At 45.8% G+C, this 22,836-nt stretch overlaps 1 protein-coding gene across 1 annotated transcript in view; it reads right to left on the reverse strand.

The window, feature by feature from the left end:
* nudt14 (nudix (nucleoside diphosphate linked moiety X)-type motif 14) overlaps positions 1-22,490 on the reverse strand; it is a 92,126-nt gene extending 69,636 nt beyond the window's left edge. Inside the window, exon 1 of the mRNA XM_052019957.1 lies at positions 22,335-22,490. Within this exon, the coding sequence (XP_051875917.1) occupies positions 22,335-22,415 (81 nt within the window). The 5' untranslated portion in view covers positions 22,416-22,490. The remainder of the gene's footprint in view (positions 1-22,334) is intronic.
* Between the last annotated feature and the right edge of the window lie 346 nt (positions 22,491-22,836).

Consider the following 22,836-nt stretch of genomic DNA (forward strand, 5'->3'; position numbering starts at 1 on the left):
GACTTCAGTACAGAATTCTAAGTTCATGCTCTACTGAGGGGGAATTACACTGTCAAAAGAGGTCTTAAGCTGACCTCTTGGGCAACATCCACAGCACAAGTTCTCTCTAGGTCCTGGGGACAATATATATCAATGTAAAACAGATTGTCTGACCATTGTCACATTCCTGTTTGTGGGAGCTTGCTATGCATAGATTGGTCACCCAATACCTTACATTACAGCAGCGGCCACACTTCAAAATCGTCATGGGTGGCAAAACAGTTCAAGACATTATGAGGACAGTTTATCACCAATTCCCTTCCTTTAAGGGTGGTAGAGCTGGTAGAGCCGCTGCCTCACAACTCCAGCATTTGATTCTGACCTTAAGTGCTATGTGGGGTTTGCACATTCTCCCTCTGACCATGTGGGCTTCCTCCAGGTACTCCAGTTTCCTCCCACATCCCAAAGATGAGTGGGTTTAGCGGTTGATTGATTGCTGTAAATTATTCACCCACCCCCTCAACCACCCAGTGTAGGTGAGTGGTAGGAAAATCTGCGGGTGGGGCAGTGGCATTAATGGGGATCTAAGAGGAAAAGTGAGATTAGTGGAGATGGGTGTTCGATAGACAGCACAGACATTGGTCGAAGGGCCTATCTCCATGCTGTCTGACTCTGTGACTTCCCTTTCCCTCCAAGTCACCCACCATCCTGGCTCTCTTCTTCCGACCAGAGGCATTTTAGAAGCTTTCCTTCTCAATACTTCCCTTTAGCCACCAGGCTGAAGGACGGCTTCAACCCCGCTGTTACAGGACTACTGAACGGTTCCCCAGTACAATAAGATGGACTCTTGACAATTTACCTTGTTATAACCTTGCACCTTAATGTCTGCCTGCACTGCACTTTCTCTGTAACTGTAACACTTTATTCTCTATTCTGTTATTGTTTTCCCTTGTACTACCTCAATGTACTGTGCAATGAATTGATCTGTATGGATGGTACGCAGTGACAAGTTGGTACAAGTGACAATAATAAACCAATTTACCAATTTATTTACCAATTTACTGTTCTAAGCTCTATGTACTTAGTACTGACAAGTGACCCTTCAATGAACACCCCACTCGTTCAAAGTATTACACTAGAGATAAACTGTGTTCATACTGCATCATACAAAAAAAACACTCCAAGGCACTTCACAGGAGCACTATCACTCAAATTTAGATGTGTTACATAAAATGACATTAGGACTGAGGACCAAAAGAGGAAGGTTCAAAGCCTTGAAGCAGAGGTAGTGAAGTTCAGAGAGGTTATTCTGGAGCTCAGTGCTGCCAATACTGTTGAGCTTAAATCTAGGAATGTGGAAGGGACCAGAACTGAAGGAGCTCTGTGATGGTGGAGTATTGAAGAGATTACACAGATATGGAGGAATGAGAGCATGGACAGATTTGACAGGAAGGGACAAATCACTTCAATGGATATCAGAAGTGGAAATAGTGCAAAGAAGATTTATGAGAATGTTGCCAAGACTTGAGGGCCTGAGTTATGGGGAGAGGTTGGGCAAGGAATAAGTCTTTATTCCTTGGAGCACAGGAGACTGAGTTGTGACCTTATAGACGTTTATAAAATCATGCACGCAGTCTTTTTCCCTGGGAACGGGAATCAAAAACTAGACGGCATAAGTTTAAGGTGAGAGGGGTTAGTGTAACACTATTACAGCGCCAGTGACCTGGGTTCAATTCCAGCCGCTGTCTGTAAGGAGTTTGTACGTTTTCCCCGTGTCTGTGTGGGTTTCTTCCGGGTGCTCCAGTTTCCTCCCACATTCCAAAGACGTACGGGTTAGGAAGTTGTGGGCATGCTATGTTGGCGCCGGAAGCGTGGCGACACTCGCAGACTGCCCCCAGAACACTCGACGCAAAAGATGCATTTCACTGTGTGTTTCAACGTACATGTGACTAATAAAGAAATCTTTTATCTTGAAACTTTCCTGTCCATGTACCTGTCTAAATGTCTTTAAGAGTCATTATTGTACCTGTCACTACCACTTTCTCTGGCAGCTCATTCCATATATGCACCACTATCTGCGTAAAGAAGTTGCCCCTCAGGACCCTTACTGAGGGATAATGGGCCAAACGTGGGCAAATGAAACTAGCTTAGATGGGCATTTCAGTCGGCATGGACAAGTTGGGATGAAAGGCCTGTTTCTGTGCTGTATGACTCTATGACAGAGGCTGGTGACCAGGGAGTAGGAATCCAGAAAGTTTAACTTTCTTATTTAGCCCAGCTCCAATTAGTCAGACAACACATCCTGGAACAATAATCAGTCTCGGTGACCTTGCTGTACAATGTACGGGTTAATTTTTAATGACAGTAAAATTGTCATTAATAAAGCAGAGAGACAGAGTAAGATTGAGAGAAATGGACATATTAAGCATTACATCCTAAATCATGCCCAACACAGCAAGGATAAGGTGTAGAGAGCACTTCCTTCCAGTTAGGAACAAGAAAACTCTTTAAAAGGAGCTGGAAAACATAACAGGAAATTAGTGATATTAACTCGCATCCTCCCAGTGCCCTTCTGGACGGGATAAGGTTACTGGTTTAACCAACCTTATCCTGGCAGTGGGAAGTCCTGAACCAAAACTGCAAAAAACAGACAGGATCTGCCCCTCAACTCAAGGCTCCATCAGCTCGGTATAATTTCTAAAAAGATAAACATTTGGCCAATGATATTCATTCCTCCCTTTCTATCCTCCCACCTGTGTCTTCTTGAGATTGATTTTTTAATATCCGCCCAACTCTTCCACAGCAGTTTGATAACAGACACGAGTAAATTGTACCATGTATTGCTCTCGTAAATGAGCTACACCTTTAAGAACAAAAGGACTGATAGGTGTAACAACCACATGACAAAGTTAATCCACTTGCTCCGAGGATCCTGGACTCTTCCGTGGCTGTGAAAGTAGCAGGAAATGCCTGGTGCTTTCTTTTTGGATGTAAAGTACTTTGGGACATCCTGAGGATGTTAATGAAGCTACAGAAAGTCGAGTTCCTGATTTGCTTTCTTGTTGAAGGGAGAATCCATGGTCAAGCATCCAGTCAGGGAGAGGAACACAGAACAGTACAGCACAGGAACAGGCCCTTTGGCCCACCATGTCTGTGCTGAACACCATGCCAAATTAAACTAAATCCCTTCTGCCTGCATGTGATCCATATCCCTACATTCCCTGCGTATTCATGTGCCTATCCAAAAGCCTGTTAAACCCCAGTATTGTATCTGCTTCCAACGACACTGCGGCAGTGCGTTGCAGGCACCCACCACTCTCTGTATAAAAAACTTGCACCGCAGATCCCTTTAAACTTTACCCCTCTCATCTTAAATCTATTCCCTCTAGTATTCGAAGAGGAATTGGGAACACACTGCCTGAGTGAGGGGTAGAGGCAGAGACCCTCACAACATTTAAGAAATATCCAGACAAGCATTTGAACTGCCAAGGTATAGTAGGCTACGGACCAAATGCTGGTAAATGGGGTTTATACAGATGGTTCCTTGATGGTCAGCAAGGACACAGTGAGGAAGATTGTTTATTTGTGTGGTGTCACAACAACAACCTCACACTCAACATCAGCAAAACCAAGGAACTGATTGTGGGCTTCAGGAAGGGGAAGTCGGGAGAACACACACCAGTCCTCATTGAGGGGTCAGCAGTGGAAAGGGTGAACAGCTTTAAGTTCCTGGGCATCAACATCTCAGAGGATCTATCCTGGGCCCAACATATGATGCAATCACAAAGAAAACATGACAGCAGCTCTACTTCGTTAAGAGTTTGAGATTTGATACGTCACCAAAGACTCTTAAAAATTTCTACAGACGTACGGTGGAGAGCATTCTGACTGGTTGGAGGCTCCAACGCACAGGATCACAAGAGGCTGCAGAGGGTTGTAGACTCAGCCAGCTCCATCACGGGCACAACCCTCCCCGCCATCAAGGGCATCTTTAAGAGGTGGTGCCTCAACAAGGCAGCATCCATCACTATGGACCCTCACCACCCGGGACATGCCCTCTTCTTGTTACTACCATCGGGGAGGAGGTACAGGAGCCTGAAGACCCACACTCAACGATTCAGGAACATCTTCTTTCCCTCTGCCGTCAGATTTATGAACGGTCCACGAACACTAGCTGATTACTCCTTTTTTTTGCATTATTTACTTATTTTTGCAATTTTTCATAACTTTATGTCTTTGCACTGTACTGCTGCTGCATAACAACAAACTTCACATCATCTAAGTCAGTGGTAATAAATCTGATTCTGATTGTGCCTCCTCTGAGCCCATTTACCCTGTCAATAACAATAAGTTGCAACAGAAATGGTGCAATGACTTCTGAGATGGGGACTAGGGAGCGCAAACCAGAAGGCATGGAAAGTAGGGGAAGGAGGGAGAAGGAATGAGAGGGCGAGTGGAAGAAGCCACATCTGAAGGGTGGCTACTTGACTACTTCGAGAAGCAGCGAGGAATGTGCAGGGGATCATGGAGATATTGCGAAGTGAACCAAAGTCTGCAAAAGCCAAAAGTTGAAACTTAACAGAATCCACTGAACTTTTGTCAAAGCAAGTTGATCCCAAGGGATGTCTGAAAATGCAACAAAACATCACTACTTTGTATTCAATTCCCCAAATAATGAAAGATAACATCCTGCTATGTTTCTTAATGACTTACTATGCCTTGTTATAGCCTTTTATGAACCATGCACTAACACCCTGATCTTTCTTTATCTCACAACTCTGCAGTTTCTCACTAATTAGATAATATGATTCTTTTTCTCCCCCTTTCTTTCCTTGCTCATAGCTCAGCTGACCACACTTGGGAACAGTCACATTGCTTCTTGACGTTCTGTTCCTCTGTGCAGAATAGTGACCACAACAGACCTATTGCCGGTCTTGGAGACTGCCTTCCAAACGCCTCCTCCTCTCTAACCTCCTCCCACATCATGCCCCTAGGCAAAATTTACCTGCATGAAAACAGGCTTCTGTCACTGAGACCAATAAATGGTTGAAAGGAATCAGAGACTAGGGCCTATGTTATCATAGCAGAAGAAGCAGGGAGAGATTATGAGCAGGGCAGAGAGAATAGGTTACTGGGAAATAGGTGGGTGAATGGGACTGAAGGGGTTGCTCTGAGATCCAGCACTGTCCGATGGACAGAATAGTAATAATGCTACGTTGTAAGTAATTATGAGAAACACAACAGAAATTAATATTACTCCCTTAAAGTAGTAACACAAGTAGATAGGATGGTAAAGCAGGTGTACAGCATACTTGCCTTCAATGGTCGAGGTGTTGAGTATAAAAGTCGGGAAGTCATGTTGCAGCTGAGATGGAGCACAGGAAAGAGATAGCCTAGTGACGTGGTGTCAGGACAACAACCAGAATCAGATTTATTAGCACTGACATATGATGTGAAATGTGTTGTTTTGCAGCAGCAGTACAGTGCAAAGACATAAAATCTATAAATTACAAAACTAAATAAATAGTGCAAACAAAAGGAATAATGAGATAGTTCATGGATCATTCAGAAATCTGATGGCGGAGGGGAAGAAGCTGTTTCTGAATCATTGAATTAGGGTCTTCAGGCTCCTGTACCTCCTCCCCTACGGGAGTAATGAGAAGAGGGCGTGTTCCGGATGGTGAGGGTCCTTAATGATAGATGCCGTCTTCTTTAAGGTGTCCTCAATGGTGGGGAGGGTTGTATCCGTGATGGAGCTGGCTGAGTCTACAACCCTCCGAAGCCTTTTGTGATCCTGTGCATTGGAGCCCCCATACCAGGCGGTGATGCAACACATCAGGATGCTCTCCACCATACATCTATAGAAATTTGTAAGAACCTTTGGTGACATACCAAATCTTCTCAAACTCCTAACAAAGTAGAACCGCTGGCATGTCTTCTTTGTGATTGCAGCCGTGATTGCAACTATTCCCTCAATGTCAGCAAAACAAAAGAACTAGTCATCGACTTCAGGAAGCGAGGTGGAGCACACACCCCTGTATGTCTCAATGGTGCTGAGGTGGAGATGGTTAAGAGCTTCAAATTCATAGGTGTAAACATCACCACAAGCTTGTCGTACCACGTAGGTGCTATACCACTCCTACTTCTTCAGGAGGCTAAAGAAATTTGGCATGTTCCCATTGACACTCACCAATTGTTATAAATGCATCACGGCTTGGAATGTCAACTGCTCTGCCCAAGACCACAAGAAATTGCAGAGAAAAACACTATTGGTATTGGTTTATTATTGTCAGTTGTACCGAGGTACAGTGATTGTTGACGACTCAGCAGGCCAGGCAGCATCCGTGGAGAAAAGCAGGCGGTCAACATTTCGGATCGGGACCCTTCCACAGGACTGAAAATAGGAAAAGGGGAAGCCCAATATATAGGAGGGAAAAGCAGAGCAGTGATAGGTGGACAAAAGAGGGGAGGCGGGGTGGGCCCCTTTTCCTATCTTCAGTCGTGAAGAAGGGTCCTGACCCAAAATGTTGACTCAAAATGCTTTTCTCCACAGATGCTGCCTGGCCTGCTGAGTTCCTCCAGCATCATCGTGTTTTTCATCTAGATTCCAGCATCTGCAGTTCTTTGTTTCTCTAGAAATTGCAGAGTTGTGAACACAGTTCATTCCATCTCAAAAACCAGCCTCTCCTCCATGGACTCTATCTACACTTCTCCCTGCCTCAGAAAAGCAGCCAATTTAATGGAGGACCCCTCCCACCCTGGACATTCTCTCCTCTCCCCCCTCCCATCGGGCAGAAGATACAAAAGCCTGAGGGCACGTACCACCAGGATCAGGGACAGCTTCTATCCCACTGTTATAAGACTATTGAACGGTTCCCTCATACGATAAGATGGACTCTTGACCTCACAATCTACCTTGTCATTGCCCTTGCACCTTATTGTCTGCCTGCACTGCACTTTCTCTGTAGCTGTAAGACCATATGCTGCATTCTGCTAATTGCTTTTCCCTTGTACTACCTCAAACTACTTATGTTTTGAAATGTTCTGTACAGATGGTTTGCAAAACTAAGTTTTGCACAGTACCTTGGTATGTGTTACAATAATACACCAATACCAATACCATTGGAGTAGTGTGTGCAGTTCTGGTCACCTCATTACAGGGAAGATGTGGAAGCTTTGGAGAGGGAGCAAACGAGATTCACTAGGATGTTGCCTGGATTAGAGAGTATTAGCTATAAGGAAAGATTGGACAAATTTAGATTGCTTTCTCTGGAGCATTGGAGGCTGAGGGGAGATCTGATACAACATAGAACAGTACAGCACAGAACAGGCTCTTCGGCCCACAATGTTGTGCCGACATAGTTAATCCCTCCTACCTACATGCCCATATCCCTCCATCTTCCTCTCATTCATGTGCCCATCCAAGCCCCTCTTAAAAGCCCCCAATGAATTTGCCTCCACCACCCTATCAGGCAACGCATTCCAGGCATCCACCACTTTCTCAGTAAAAAAACTTACCCCTAACAACTGTTCTGAAACTACCCCCTCTCACCTTAAGTGCATGCCCTCTGGTATTGGATCGCTCAATAATGGGGAAAAGATATTGCTTGTCCACCCTATCTATGCCCCTTATAATTTTATACACTTCCAACAGATCACCCCTCAGCCTCCGCCGCTCCAGAGAAAAGAGCCCAAGTTTGTCCCGCCTCTCCTGATAGCACATGCCCTCTAATCCAGGCAGCATCCTAGTAAACCTCCTCTGCACCCTCTCTAAAGCCTCGATATCCTTCCTATAGTGAGGTGACCAGAATTGCACGCAATACTTTAAATGCGGCCTAACCAGAGTTCTATCGAGATGCATCATAACTTCTTGACTCCTATACTCAATACCCTGATTAATGAAAGCAAGCATTCCGTAAGCCTTCTTAACCACCCTATCTACCTGTGTAGCCACTTTCAATGAGCTATGGACTTGCAACCGAAGATCTCTCTCCTCTTCAACACTGTTAAGGGTCTTGCCCTTAAGAGTGTACTGCCTCTTGACATTAGTCCTACCAAGGTGCAACACCTCACATTCAAAACTATGAGAGGCATAGATAGGGTAGATAGAGTCTTCTCCCCAGGGTGGAAATGTCAAATACTGAAGAGCATAGGTATAAGGTGAGAGGGGAAAAGTTTAAAGGAGATGTGCAGAGTAAGATTTTTTTTTACACAGAGAGTGGTGGGTGCCTGGAACGGGCTGCCAGGGGAGGTGGTGGAAGCAGATACAATACTGGTACTTGAGAGGCATTTAGACAGGGACATGAGCAGGCAGGGAATTGAGGGATATGGACCATGTAAGATGAGGAATCTTTATTAGTCACATGTACATTGAAACACACAGTGAAATACATCTTTTGTGTAGAGTGTTCTGGGGGCAGCCTGCTACTGTCGCCATGCTTCCAGCGCCAACCTAGCATGCCCACAACTTCCTGACCTGTACGTCTTTGGAAATGTGGGAGGAAACTGGAGCACCCGGAGGAAACCCACACAGACACGGGGAGAGCGTACAAACTCCTTACAGACAGCGGCCAGAATTGAACCCACGTCATGTGCAGTTTAATTTGGCATCATGATTGGCACAGACATTGTGGGCCAAAGGGCCTGTACCTGTGCTGTACTGTTCTCTGTTTTATGCTCACCCCTAAATGCTTGACAACACTTCAACCCCCACCCTGCCAGAGTGAAGAGAGGGATCAAAATAATGGGCATGATAATTCAGGTACTCAAAGGATTTTATAGCAAAGTTTGAGAGAAACAGATGGACAGAGTCCAGAATAAGGGTGTAAAACCTTGAAATTAGAGCCTGGCTGTTAGAGGAAGCAGGAAAAGTGTCCTTCACTCAAAGGGTGTGTCTCCCTCTCTCAACAAAATCAAGGCTGTGGGTCAGTTACAAAGTGCAAGCTGGGAATGACAGACCTCAATTGCGTACAATGTCAAGGGACATTAAGAGTAACGGTACTAAAGTAAGTAACTGAAGTTAAGATAGGGAGCTCACAGAAAGGATGAACAGGTTTGAATGGCTTTGTCTGTTCTGATGTGACAAAACTGCACAGAAGCTCTCCCATAGTCTGTTTCCACGTTACTGAGTACTGGAGAAGTAAAAACTAACTGCTGCTGTGTAAAACAGCCACAAACACATTGCAGGATGGGAGTGTAATGACGGAGGGGGTATAATTAACACCCTGGCTTATTAAATCTCCACAACAAGTTCACAGGTATACACGCTGGACAGCTGTGCTCCAACCTTCAGCTATAAATCACAAGTTATCAGAAACTGATCTCATTCCATTTCCAGCTGAACAACCCTGATTGTTGCTTCTTCATTTCCTGAATTTCAACCCAAACATATTACCTTCATACTCTCCTACATAATTGAGCAACTGATTCATTATAAAGTCAATGGTGGAAAATCATCGAGCTTGTCAGTAGCATATTTTTTTCAAAATTTACAAACTTACATGTGAATTAGGTGTAGGAATAGGCAACACAGCCCATCAAGCCTGCTCCACCATTGTCAAACATCGAAGTATCAACCTCTGCCTTATAAATATTCATAAAAACAGAAAACCTACAGCACAATTCAGGCCCTTCGGCCCACAAAGTTGTGCCGAACATGTTCCTACCTTAGAAATTACTAGGCTTACCCATAGCCCTCTATTTTTCTAAGCTCCATGTGCCTATCCAAAGGTCTCTTAAAAGACCCTATTGTATCCGCCTCCACCACCGTTGCCGGCAGCCCATTCCACGCACTCACCACTCTCTGAGTAAAAAACTTACCCAACATCTCCTCTATACCTACTCCCCAGCACCTTAAACATGTGTCCTCTTGTGGCAACCATTTCAGCCCTGGGAAAAAGCCTCTGACTATCCACACGATCGATGCCTCTCATCATCTTATACACCTCTATCAGGTCACCCCTCATCCTCCGTCGTTCCAAGGAGAAAAGGCCGAGTTCACTCAACCTGTTTTCATAAGGCATGGTCCCCAATCCAGGCAACATCCTTGTAAGTCTCCTCTGCACCCTCTCTATGGTTTCCACATCCTTCCTGTAGTGAGGCTGAGCACAGTACTCCAAGTGGGGTCTGACCAAAGACTCAGTTTCCACTACCCATTGAGGAAGAGTGTTCCAAAGCCTCATGTCTCTCTGAGAGAAAAATGTTGCCTTATAGAGGGAACTTCTTATTTTTCCCAGGGAGGAGGTGTGCTAAAAACAAGAGTGCATAGGTTTATCAGAGGCAAGAGATTTAAAAGGGACATAAGGGGCAGCTTCTTCACGCAAAGGGTGGTGTGTATTTGGAATGAGCTGCCAGAAACAGCGGTTGAGGTGGACACATGAGAAACATTTAAAAACCATCTAGATAAGTCCATGGATAGAAGAGGTTTAGAGGGCTATGGGCCAAACATGAGCAGATGGGACTAGCTCGCTGGGCAACACAGTCAGGCTGAAGGGTCTATTTTCGCATTGTATGACTCTATAACAGTGGCCCCCTTAGTTCTAGATTTCCCATGAGAGGAAACATTCTCTTGACGTTCACTCTGTCAAGACCCCTCAGGAGTTTCAATTGACCCTGTTCACTCTTCTAAACTTCAGTGGATACAAGTCTAGCCTGTCCAACCTTTCCTGACAAGATAACCTGCTTATTCCAGTTATAAACCTAGTATACCTTCTCTGAACTGCTTCCAATGCATTTGTATCCTACCTGAAATAAGGAGACCAGTACAGCACACAGCCTTCTTCGGCAGCGAGGATGACTTGCTTCCACTTGGTTCTGTGGTGGCTAATGAGGCCCGTGTTGGAATGCAGACTCTTCCATGGATTGGTCAGATGGTGGCTGACAGGGACAGGTGGGTGCATGGTTTATGTCTCCTTCCACTGCTTAGGCAGGGTTCTTTGAGCTCTGGAATACTCCTTCTCCATTTTGAGTAGATATAGGCCAGAGGTTCCCAGGAGTCAATGGGGACGTTGCATATCTTCAAGGAAGCTTTGATCCCATTCCTCACTCCTTTTCTTTGTCTATCTGGTAATCTCTCATGACAGAACTAGGATTATGCTCCTGGAAACTGGCGTCAGGCATGCGAATAACTCAATGAAGCTGATGGAGAGTAACTAAGACATTTTTTAGATGGTGCATAGAGTAGCCACTCTACTCCAGTGGTGGAGAGAATGAATATTTAGGGTGGTGAACGGGGTGCCAATCAAGTGGGATGTTTTGTCTTAGAGAGTATCAAGTTGCTGGTACTGCAACCAGGGAGCATTCCACGATATTCCTGATTTATGCCTTGCAGATGGTAGAAAGACCATATGGTTTCAGGAAGTGATTCACTCACTGCAGGATGCCCAGCCTCTTATAGTTATAACATTTATGTGGCATTGAGTTTCTAGTCAGTGGTGACCCCCAAGACGTTGATGATGGGAAACTTGGAAATAGTAATGTCATGAGTTAAATTCCCTCTTGTCGAAGACCATCATTGCCTGGCACTTTTGTAGTATCACTTCTTTTGCAATTCAGGACATCCCGAAGCATTTTACAACCAATGAGTCTGTTCTGGTGTATTCACCATGGCACCAGTTTAGATTTATAAGGTGTCTCTGACTTGGGAAAGAACATTTCGTTGAACAAGTTCAGACAGCAGTGTTTGATGGCGACTAAGCAGCCCAGTTACCAAGGTATACAGTCCAGGTTTTGCTGCAGTGGAGTGGGGTAAGTTAGTGTGACAGCCCTATAAATCAGAACCTTCTGTTTTTGAAGACATGTTGGTTTCAGTTGAAGAAAGCAACACTAGCACAGTTGGCCTCGATGTGAGAAACACTTCAGGAAGGCAGGAAAAGATTATGGGAAATAGAGGGAGCTGAATGGCTAATATACTTTTTCGATTTGAGAAAGCTCACCAGCGTCTCTACTTCCTCAGGAAGATAAAGAAATTTGGCATGTCCCCTTTGGCACTCACCAACTTTTATCGATGCACCATAGAAAGCATCCTATCTGGATGCATCACGGCTTGGTATGGCAACTGCTCTGCCCAGGACCGCAAGAAACTGCAGAGAGTTGTGGACACAGCCCAGCGCATAATGGAAACCAGCCTCCCCTCCATGGACTCTGTCTATACCTCTTGCTGCTCTGGTGAAGCAGCCAGCATAATCAAAGACCCCACCCACCCAGGTCATTCTCTATTCTCTCCTCTCCCATCAGGCAGGAGATACAGGAGCCTGAGGACATGTACCACCAGGCTCAAGGACAGCTTCTATCCCACTGTGATAAGACTATTAAATGGTTCCCTTATACGGAGAGATGGACTTGACCTCACAATCTACCTTGTTGTGACCTTGCACCTTATTGTCTACCTGCAATGCACTCCCTGTAGCTGTGACACTTTACTCTGTACTCTGTTATTGTTGTTTTTACCTGTACTACTTCAATGGACTCTGTACTAACTGAATGTATCTGCACTGTGTAATGAATTGACCTGTACGAATGGTATGCAAGATAATTTTTTCACTGTACCTCGGTACAAGTGACAATAATAAACCAATACCAATTATATAGGAGAAATCCAAACTCCTGGAGAAGGTGCTGAGAAGGTCAGGCAGCAGTTTTCAGGAGCAGGGTTTCACATGTGCTAATCTATGGATTTTATTTGCCCAGATTAAGAGGAACGAAAGGAGACCCAGGAGTTCAACAAATGGCTACACAATGGTGTCAGGAAAGGAGCTTCCGTTTATGGGGCACTGGCACCAGTTCTGGGGAAAGGTTGTTCTGCAAAGATGGCCTACGCCTGAACAGGAAGCAAACTAATGAACTGGAAATAGCATAAAGATTTGAGCAAATAGGAAGGAAAAATCAAAGCACTCAAGTGGCAAGATAGAAAGGTAGTGATGGATGAGGTAATCCCACAAATTTTTTCTTATAAAGGAGCAAAAGGAATATAGAATTCCAAAGGAAATTAGAGGGTGGTCAATTTAACTTTTAATAATAGGAAAGGTTGAGATAAAGGAATGAAGTACAATCTGTGATTAAAAATAAGTCAAGGCTCAAGAAGTTATGTTAAATATGAATAAAAAAACTTGATGTATTACAATGCTTGAAATGTGGGAAAATAAACCAGGGAAACTTAAAACAATGTCACAGGAAAATATAGATTTAATCACACAAAAGCTTGGCTGCAAACAGTGCGGTGGTAATAAAGTGAACTCATCAGGTTGCAATATTTTATTTAAGAGCCAGAACAGTCTAAAACAAAATGGTGACACAGGAGACAGATTCCCTGATGGAGAGAGGGCAGGTGCACATGACAGGAATTCAGACAATCAGTGTGATTAGAGATCAAAGATAAAAAGTAGAGATTGCTCCATTAGTGGGTTTAATGACAGATTCCCTCCCCTAGCAAACCGCAGGATGGAACCTGTGGACAGATCAGTGAGGCGAGCAGAGATTACAGAATTAGCATTCCTCAAGCATTTAATAACCCGTTCCTTAACTGAGAGATAAATAAAAAGGGCAGGAAATTCTAAGGTAGACTCTTCTGTGCCCTCACTGGCAGAAATTTTGGGGAGCCTGTTTAAAAAGTACAAAATTTGGAAGGCTTGAGTTGGAGGCGAATAAGGACAATGAGTACGGTGATGGTACTGTGAACAGGTTAAAACTTGAATTACAAAGTCAAGACAAAATACAGGATATTGGATTGGAATAGGGCACGTGCTACTATTTAGAGAGCAGAACGTGAGATTAGGGGAGGTGGCAGAAATACTGTCGAGATTCAACAGTGGAATGTTTTCAGAAGGGGCAGATATATATAGCATAGAATTAGTCTAGATCAAATTCTTAAAACTACACTTACACTTTATGTTATTGGATAAAAGTGCTTCATGTTTTCTGCACTAGAAGTTAATTCGTTTGAAAAAGAGGACTGTTAATAATAATGTAATATCAATGTTACATAGAGGGGGATAGGACATATCAGTGAATGATCAATGCTGGGACTTCTGTTGTTTGCAAGATATATGTAAATGACCTGGATGAAAGTGTACGTGGGCTGATCAGTAAGTTTGCAGACGACACGAAAATTGGTAGATTTGTGGATAGTGAGGACCATTACCAAAGGATAGAGCAGGATATAAAGATCAGTTGAAAATTTGGATGGAGAAATGGCAGATGGAGTTTAATCTGGACAAGTGTGAGGTGTTTCATTTTGGGAGGTCAAATTCAAGAGGAAAGTATACAATAAATGCCGGGACCCTTAGGAGGACTAATAGAGGGATCTTGGGGTACAAATTCATAGCTCCCTGAAAGTGGCAATACAAACGGATAGGGTGATAAAGGAAGCATATGGTATGCTTGCCTTCATTGGTTGGGGCAATGAGTATAAAAGTTGGTTAATCATGTTGCAGCTATATAAAACTTTGGTTAGGAGTATTGTGTGCATTTCTCCTTGCCACAGTATGGGAAGGATATGGAGGGTGCAGAAGAGGTTCACCAAGATGTTGCCTGGCATGGAGTGCTTCAGCTATAAGGAGAAGTTGGGCAAACATGGATTGTTTTCTCTGGAGCATCAGAGGCTGAGGAGATATCTGATAAAGTTTATAAAATTATGACAGTCACAGGTTGGGTTGATAGAATCTTTTTCCCAGGGTGGAAATGTCAATTACTAGAGAGTATAAGTTGAGAGGGGGAACGTTTAAAGGAGATGTGCGGGGCAAGTTTTTTTTTACACAGAGAGCGGTGGGTGCCTGGAATGCCTTATCAGGGGAGGTGGTGGAAGCAGATACAATAGCAATGTTCAAGAGACATTTAGAGAGGCACATGAACAAACAAGGAATGGAGGGGTATGGATCATGTGCAGGCAGATGGGATCAGTTTAATTTGGCATCATGGACTGAAGGGCCTGTTCCTGTGCTGTACTGTTCTATATAAATTCATTAGGGAGTACAGAGAACACTCTAACCCAAAGAGTGGTGAGAATGTGGAAGTGGCTCCCGTGGGAGTGTTGAAGCGAATGGCATTGTTGTGTTTAAGGGGAAGCTGAACGTGCACATGTGGGGCAAGGGAATGGAGGGAATACACTGGAGATTCAGAAACCATAGAAAACTACAGCACAGAAAACAGGCCATTTGGCCCTTCTAGTCTGTGCCAAAACATTATTCTGCTAGTTCCATTTACCTGCCCCCAGCCCATACCCCTCCAGACCTCTCTCGTCCATGTATCTATCCAATTTACTCTTAAAACTTAAGAGCAAGCCTGCATTTACCACATCAGATGGCAGCCCATTCCACACTCCCACCACTCTTTGAGTGAAGAAGTTCCCTCTAATGTTCCCCCTAAACCTTTCCCCTTTCACCCTAAAGCCAAGTCCTCTCGTACTTCTCTCTCCGAATCTAGGTGGAAAGAGCCTACTTGCATTAACTCTGTCTATGCCCCTCATCATTTTTTAAACCTCTATCATATCTCCCCTCATTCTTCTCCGTTCCAAGGAATAAAGTCCTAACATGCTCAATCTTTCCCTATAACTCAACTCCTGAAGATCCAGCAACATTCTAGTAAATCTCCTCTGCACTCTTTCAATCTTACTGACATCCATGCTGTAGTTCAGCGACCAGAACTGCACACAATATTCTAAATTTGGTCTCACCAATGACTTATCCAACCTCACCAAAACATTCCAACTCCTATACTCAATTCCAACTCCTATACTCAATTTCCAACTCCTATACTCAATTCCAACTCCTATATTCAAGTATAGGAGTTATACTTATATAGTCCTATGCTCCTATATTTAAGTGAGGAAAGATGAGAGGAAAATCCAGAGAAGCATGAATAGACTGGTTGGATCAAATGGTCTGAATCAGTGGTGTATGTCCTGTTAATCCTCTGATTGCACTTCCTCCTCAATCACTCCCAGAGCAGGTTAGATACAGAGCAAAGCTCCCCCTTCACTGCCCATCAAACACTCCCAGAGCAGGTTAAATACAGAGCAAGGTTCCCCTTTCACCGCCCATCAAACACTCCCAGAGCAGGGTTAGCACAGGTTATGTACAGGGGAGAGCTCCCTTTACACAATCCCGTCAAACATATCCAGAGCAGCCACTGTATAGTTAATGAGCACAATCACTGAGCTGCTGCTTAAAAGAAAAAATGCAGGGCTGGATACAGAGTAAAGACTTCTCTCAAGAACTCTTCAAGGACATGCTCAGAGCACCCCCTACTGTTGTGGCAGAATACTTTCTTACACCAGCCGTCATCATGGGTTCACAGGTGTGTGCCAGGGGGTTACACAATATTGGTTAGCACTCCTGAATTCCACAGAAGTGTGACCAGCATCCAGTCACACTTAGGAATCACAAGCAGCCACAGAGGCACAGCCTGTCGAGACCATGCCATGAACATAGTGAATCTTAACTCAAGAATCATTTGATAACTAGGATCTAATAGGAAAATTAACGTCATTGTCCTCTCTGGCGCCAGTATCGAGAATTCGTTTGAAACACAACCAGCTCCAATGGGTGAATCATACTGTTCACATGCCTGACACCAGACTTCTGTAACAAGCACTTTACCCGAGCTCCATCACGAGGAGAGATTTTCCAGGGGAAAGCGAAAAACACTTCAAGGAATTTTTCAAGACCTTGTAGTAATGTGCTCACCGACTCGTGGGAATCCCTGGCCCATCTCCACTCTGACTAAAGGAGGAACATCTGAAGTCTCTAAACCAGGGACACACAGAGGCCAAGTGCAAACAACAAAGGGAGTGCGCACATCCCAAACCACCTACCCCATCGAGGACCTCTCGCTTCTGCGCTCTGAGATTCCCACCTGCTTCAAAAAGGCATCTATACACCAGTGCCCAAGAATAGCATGGTGACCTGCCTCAATGACTACCATCCAGTAGCGCTTATATCAACTGTAATTAAGTGCTTTGAGAGGTTGGTTATGGCACGAATCAACTCCTGCCTCAGAGATGACCTGGATCTGCTCCAATTTGCCTACTGCCACAACAGGCCAACAACAGATGTGATTCCTCTGGCTCTTCACTCTGCTTTGGACCACCTGGACAACAGGAACTCGTATGTCAGGCTGCTGCTCATTGACAATCATCCCATCCAAATGTCATCAAGCCTTAAGATTTGGGCCTCTGTACCTGGATACTTGACTTCCTCATCGGCAGACCTCAATCAGTGAGGATTGGTAACAACATCTCCTCCTCGCTGACTGTCAACAGAGGTGCACCTCAAGGCTGTGTGCTTAGCCCCCTGCTCTGCTCTCTGTACACACATCACTGTGTGGCTAAGCACAGCTCCAAGGACACATAAAAATTCACCGATGTTGTTAGACAGTGGTGATCAGTCAGCTTACGGGAGTGAGGCAGAACACCTGGGTGAGTGGTACTGCAACAACCTCTCCCTCAATGTCAATAAAACTAAAGAGCTGAATGCTGACTTCAGGAAGGGGAAGGAGGGTGAACATGCGCTAGTCTACATTGGGGGATCGGCAGTGGAGAGAGTCAGCAGCTTTAAATTCCCTGGGCGTTAACATATCAGATGACCTGTCCAGGGCCCAGCACATAGATGCAATCACAAGGAAGGCACACCAGTGTCTTTACTTTCTTAGGAGTTGAAGGAGGTTTGGCTTCTCACTAAACACTCTTAACAAATTTCTATAGATGTACTGTTGAAAGTATCCTGACTGGTTGCATGACGGTCTGGTACAGCAATTGGAATGCGCAGAAATGCAAGAAGCTGCAGAGAGTAGTGGACTCAGCCCAATACATCACGGGCACATTCCTCCCCACCATCGGGAGTATCTACAGGAGGCGCTGCCTCAAGAAGGCAACATCCATCATCAAAGATGCCCACCATCCAGGCCATGCCATCTTCTCGCAGCTACCATCGGGCAGGAGGTACAGAAGCCTGAAGTCCCACACCACCAGATTCAGGAACAGCTACTTCCCTTCAACCATTCGGTTCTTGAACCAACCGGCACAACCCTAATCACAATAGTTTAGCAACACTGTGACCACTTTGATCACTTTGCACTGCAATGGCCTTTGCTTTTTTTGTTCCAATTGTGTTCTTGCAATTGTTTTCTTTCTTGTAGAAATTGTGGTTAAAGTATGTTTAATTTATGCTGCTCATATGACGCTATGTGCCTGTGATGCTGCTGCAAGTAAGTTTTTCATTGCACCTGTGCACACATGGACTTGTGCAGAGTACAATAAACTCGGCTTTGACTCCTGCGGCAAAGGCTGGGGCCTCACAGTGGTCTCATCAGTCACCTTAGGAACTACAGTACCGGAATGGAAGTAAGTCATCCTAACCCTGAAGAAATCCCAATAAGAAAGGTGGTTAGCATACACCTCACTGCGGCGTTACAAACAGCCCACGGCACGTACATTAATGAAGGGAGAGAGAATGCTTGAAAGAGCTCATGAGGCTCAGCAGCTCACTGTTAACCAGGACCTATGTTTTTTTCAGTGCAGTCAAGACCATCCATAATCCAAACACCCAAGAGCCCACCCCACCAAGAACCGACGGCCAGAATCCACTGGAAGAAACACTTTGAAGAAATTCTCAACAGTGACATTGCCCTTGAAACGAGTGCCCTTCACCCCATCCCACAGCACTCTGGGCCCCAACTATTCACAACCTACATCTAGGGGATCAACTGTAATATTTCCAAGTTTGCTGATGAAAGGAAACCAGGTGGGAATGTGAGTGTGATGAGGATGCAAAGGAATTTCAAGCTAAGGGAGTGGGCAGCCTCCACCTATCAGCTCCCAGCCTCTGTCACTATCTCCACCCTTCCATCACCCCTCCTCACCTGGATCCACCTATCACCTGCCAGCTCTTGTCCCACCCCTCCCCCTCACCTCTTTATACCGGCTCTCTCCCCTCCATCTTTCAGTCCAGATGAAGGGTCTTGACCTGAAACGTCAACTGTTCATTTCCTCTACAGGTGCTGCCTGACCTGCTGGGTTCCTCCAGCAGTTTGTTTTTTGATCTGTATCTCCTTGTACAAGTAACTGAATGCTAATATGCAGGTTCAGCAGGCAGTCAAGAAGACAAGTGGTATGTTGCCCTTTATAGCAACAGGATTTGAGTACAAGATGCCTTACTACAATGGTATAGTTCTGTTTTCCCTACCTTTTCACTAGCTATTGAGAGTGCATCAAAGATTCACCATTCTAGTTCCAGAGATGCTGGACATGCTGTACAAGGAGAGATTGAGTAGGCTGGGCCTCTATTCTCAAGAGTAAATGAAAATCAAAAGAACCCTAGATGCTGAAAATCTGAAATAAAACAGAAAACCCTCAGCTGGTCAGGCAGCATCTGTGGAAAGAGAAATGTTTCAGGGCAAGTAAAATCAGATGGATTTTAATTGCCCAGGTTAAGAGAAGAGAAGATCGAGGTGCTCAACAACTGGTTAGGTGGGTGGTGTCTGGAAGAGAGCTTTGGTTTATGAGGTACTGGCACCCCAAGTCGAGAGAGGGTGGATGGAGTAAGGAGGCTGTTTGGCAGTATGTCCCGAAGTAACAAGAACCAGCAACAATGGTATTAGTCATAGAGCAACACAGCAAAGACACAGGCCCTTCAGCCCAACCAGTCCATGCCGACCAAGGTGCCCACCCATCTAGTCCCAATTTCCTGCGTTCGGCCCATATCCCTCCAAGCCCCTCCCCTCCATGTACCTATCCAAGTGCTTCTTAAACGACACTGTTGTACCTGTCTCAGGTCTATTATTATAGAACATTACAGCACGTTACAGGCCCTTTGACCCACAATGTGCCAACATTTTATCCTGCTCTGAGATCTATCTAACCCTTCTCTCCCACATAGCCCTCCATTTCTCTATCATTCATGTGTCTATCTGAGTCTCTTAAATATCCCTAATGTACCTGCCCCCACAACCTCTGCCGGCAGTGCGTTCCACACACCCACCACTCTCTGTGTAAAAAAACTTACCCGACATCCCCCTTATACCTTCCTCCAATCACCTTAAAATTATGTCCCCTCGTGTTAGCCATTGTCGCCCTGGGGAAAAGTCTCTGACTGTCCACTCGATCTATGCCTCTTATCATCTTGTACACTATCAAGTCACTGCTCATCCTCCTTCTCTCCAAAGAGAAAAGCCGTAGCTCACTCAACCTATCATCATAAAATATGCTCTCCAATCCAGGCAGCATCTTGGTAAATCTCCTCTGCACCCTCTCTAAAGCTTCCACATCTTTCCCATAATGAGGCGACCAGAAATGAACACAATATTCCAAGTGTGGTCTAACCAAAGTTCTATAGAGCTGCAACATTACCTCGCGGCTCTGGAACTCAATACCCCGACTAATGAAGGCCAACATACCATACGCCTTCTTAACAACCCTATCAACCTGCACGGCAACCTTGAGGGATCTGTGGACGTGGACCCCAAGATCCCCCTGTTCCTCCACACTGCTAAGAGTCCTGCCATTAACCTTGTACTCTGCCTTCAAATTTGATCTCCCGAAGTGTATCACTTCACACTTATCTGGGTTGAACTCCATCTGCCACTTCTCAGCTCAGGTCTGCATCCTATCAATATCCTGTTGTAATCTACAGCAACCTTCTACACTATCCACAACACCACCAACCTTTGTATCATCAGCAAACTTACTAACCCATCCTTCCACATCCTCATCCAAGTCATTTATAAAAATCACAAAGAGCAGGGGTCCCAGAAAAAAAAAAGCACGCCCACAACTTCCTAACCCGTACGTCTTTGGAATGTGGGAGGACACCGGAGCACCCGGAGGAAACCCATGCAGACACGGGGAGAACATACAAACTCCTTACAGACAGCGGCCGGTTCAATTGAACCCAGGTCGCTGGCGCTGTAATAGCGTCACGCTAACCGCTACACTACTGTGCCTGTCACATGCCACATTATTCTCACGTGTATGTGGGTGGTGGGCAGATGGAACCAGGTGGGGAGGGTGAAGAGTCTGGTAATGGGGGGGGGGGGGGGGGAAGAGGGGAAATGGGATAGTTTTTCTACCTGGTTAGTCTCAGACAAATGCCACGTCAAAAGTCCTGGTTTGCACAATAGTGCATAAGAACTTTGGCTGCTGCTGAACATGTTTATACACTTAGTGCAATACACTGAGTTCTGTATTTTCTTTGTCCAACTCGGTTTTGCACTAATTTTGTATCCTGTATATACCATTTTTTGCACTATTTGTGCTTGCACAATTTTTCTGTCTGCATTTATTGTACGTCCTCTGTTCTATGTATGTCCTCTGTTGTGAGAGTCTGGGGGAAATGACATTTCGTTCCTCCATGTGTTTTACAGCATGTGGGTGAATGACAATAAGGTATAACTTGAACTTAAACAGAGTTCTCTGAAAGCAATACAGTTAAACCAAGTAGTGAAGAAGGCATATGACATTCTTGCCTTCATTGGATGGGGCATTGAGTATGAGTTAGGATGTCATGTTACAGCTGTACAAGAGGTTGGTGAGACCATTCCGGGAATATTGTGTGTGGTTCTGGTCACCATACTATAAGAATGGTGTGATTAAGCTACAGAGGGTGCTGAAAATATTTACAAGGATGTTGCCTGAACTGGAAGGCTTGAGTTATAAGGAGAGATTGGACAGGCTTGGACTGTTTTCCCCGGAGCGTAGGAGACTGAGGGGTGAGGTTTATAACAGGGAGGGCAAAGATAAAGTGTATGGTCACAGTCTTTTCCCCAGGGTAGGAGAGGGCATAGGTTTAAGGAGAGGGGGGCAAGATTTAAAGGGGACCTGAGGGGAAGAATTTTCACACAGAGGGCAGTGGGTATGGAACGAGCTGCCAGAGGAAGTGGTAGAGGTGAGTACAATTACAAGACATTTGGTAAAAGACATTGGGCGGGTACCATGGATAGGAAAGGCTGAGAGGGAAATGGGCCAAATGGAACCAGCTCAGGTAGGCAACTTGGTCAGCATGGATGAGTCGGGCTGAATGGCCTGTTTCCATGCTGTAAATGTCTGAACCACACGACCAATGTAAAGATAACCTGCGTTTTATATTCTAGTATTTCCTGCACATATCTTGCACCAATAAAATTTATTTCAAAATCCCTCCGGCTCCACAGATGCTGCTCGACCCGCTGATTCCTCCCGCAGTTTGCTGGGAGTAGGTCGGTGGCCCGAGAAGGGCAACACCTTCCTCAGCCCCCGGAACCGGGAGCCAGGCCACTCCCCAGGCCAGGCTCAGACCCCGCCTCGGGGGTCCGGCCCAGGCCCAGGCCCAGGCCCGGACCCGGACCCGGGCCCCGGGGCCGGCGCTCGGCCTCCCCCCGCCTGCACCCACCTGAGTGTAGTGAACCCGCAGCGGGCGCAGGAAGCGGGAGTGGCGGCAGGGCCCAACCTCCACCTCGCTCAGCGACTCCATTTCCCGCCTCACCGGCCGGGCTGTCCCTCGACACCGGGGGCGGGGCGGGGCTCCCCCTCCGGTCAGGGCTGTCACTCAACGCCGGGGGCGGGGCTCCCCCTCCGGTCAGGGCTGTCAGTCAGCGCCGAGGGGCGGGGCTCAGGGGGGGGACAGTCAGTCAGCGCCGAGGGGCGGGGCTCAGGGGGGGGACAGTCAGTCAGCACCGGGGTCGGGGGCGGGTCCGACCGGGGCTGTCAGTCAGTGCCGAGGGGCGGGGTCTCCCGGGCTGTCAGTCAGCGAAGGGGGCGGGGATCCCGCCTGTCAGTCAGCGCTGGGGGGGTGGGTCCAACCATGGCTGTCAATCAGAGTCGGGGGCGGGTCCGGCCTGGGCTGTCGTTCACCACAGATGCTGCCTGGCAAGTTGAGCATTTCCAGCATTCTC

This window comes from Pristis pectinata, chromosome 1, assembly GCF_009764475.1.
Source record: "Pristis pectinata isolate sPriPec2 chromosome 1, sPriPec2.1.pri, whole genome shotgun sequence".
NCBI classification, from domain to species: domain Eukaryota; kingdom Metazoa; phylum Chordata; class Chondrichthyes; order Rhinopristiformes; family Pristidae; genus Pristis; species Pristis pectinata.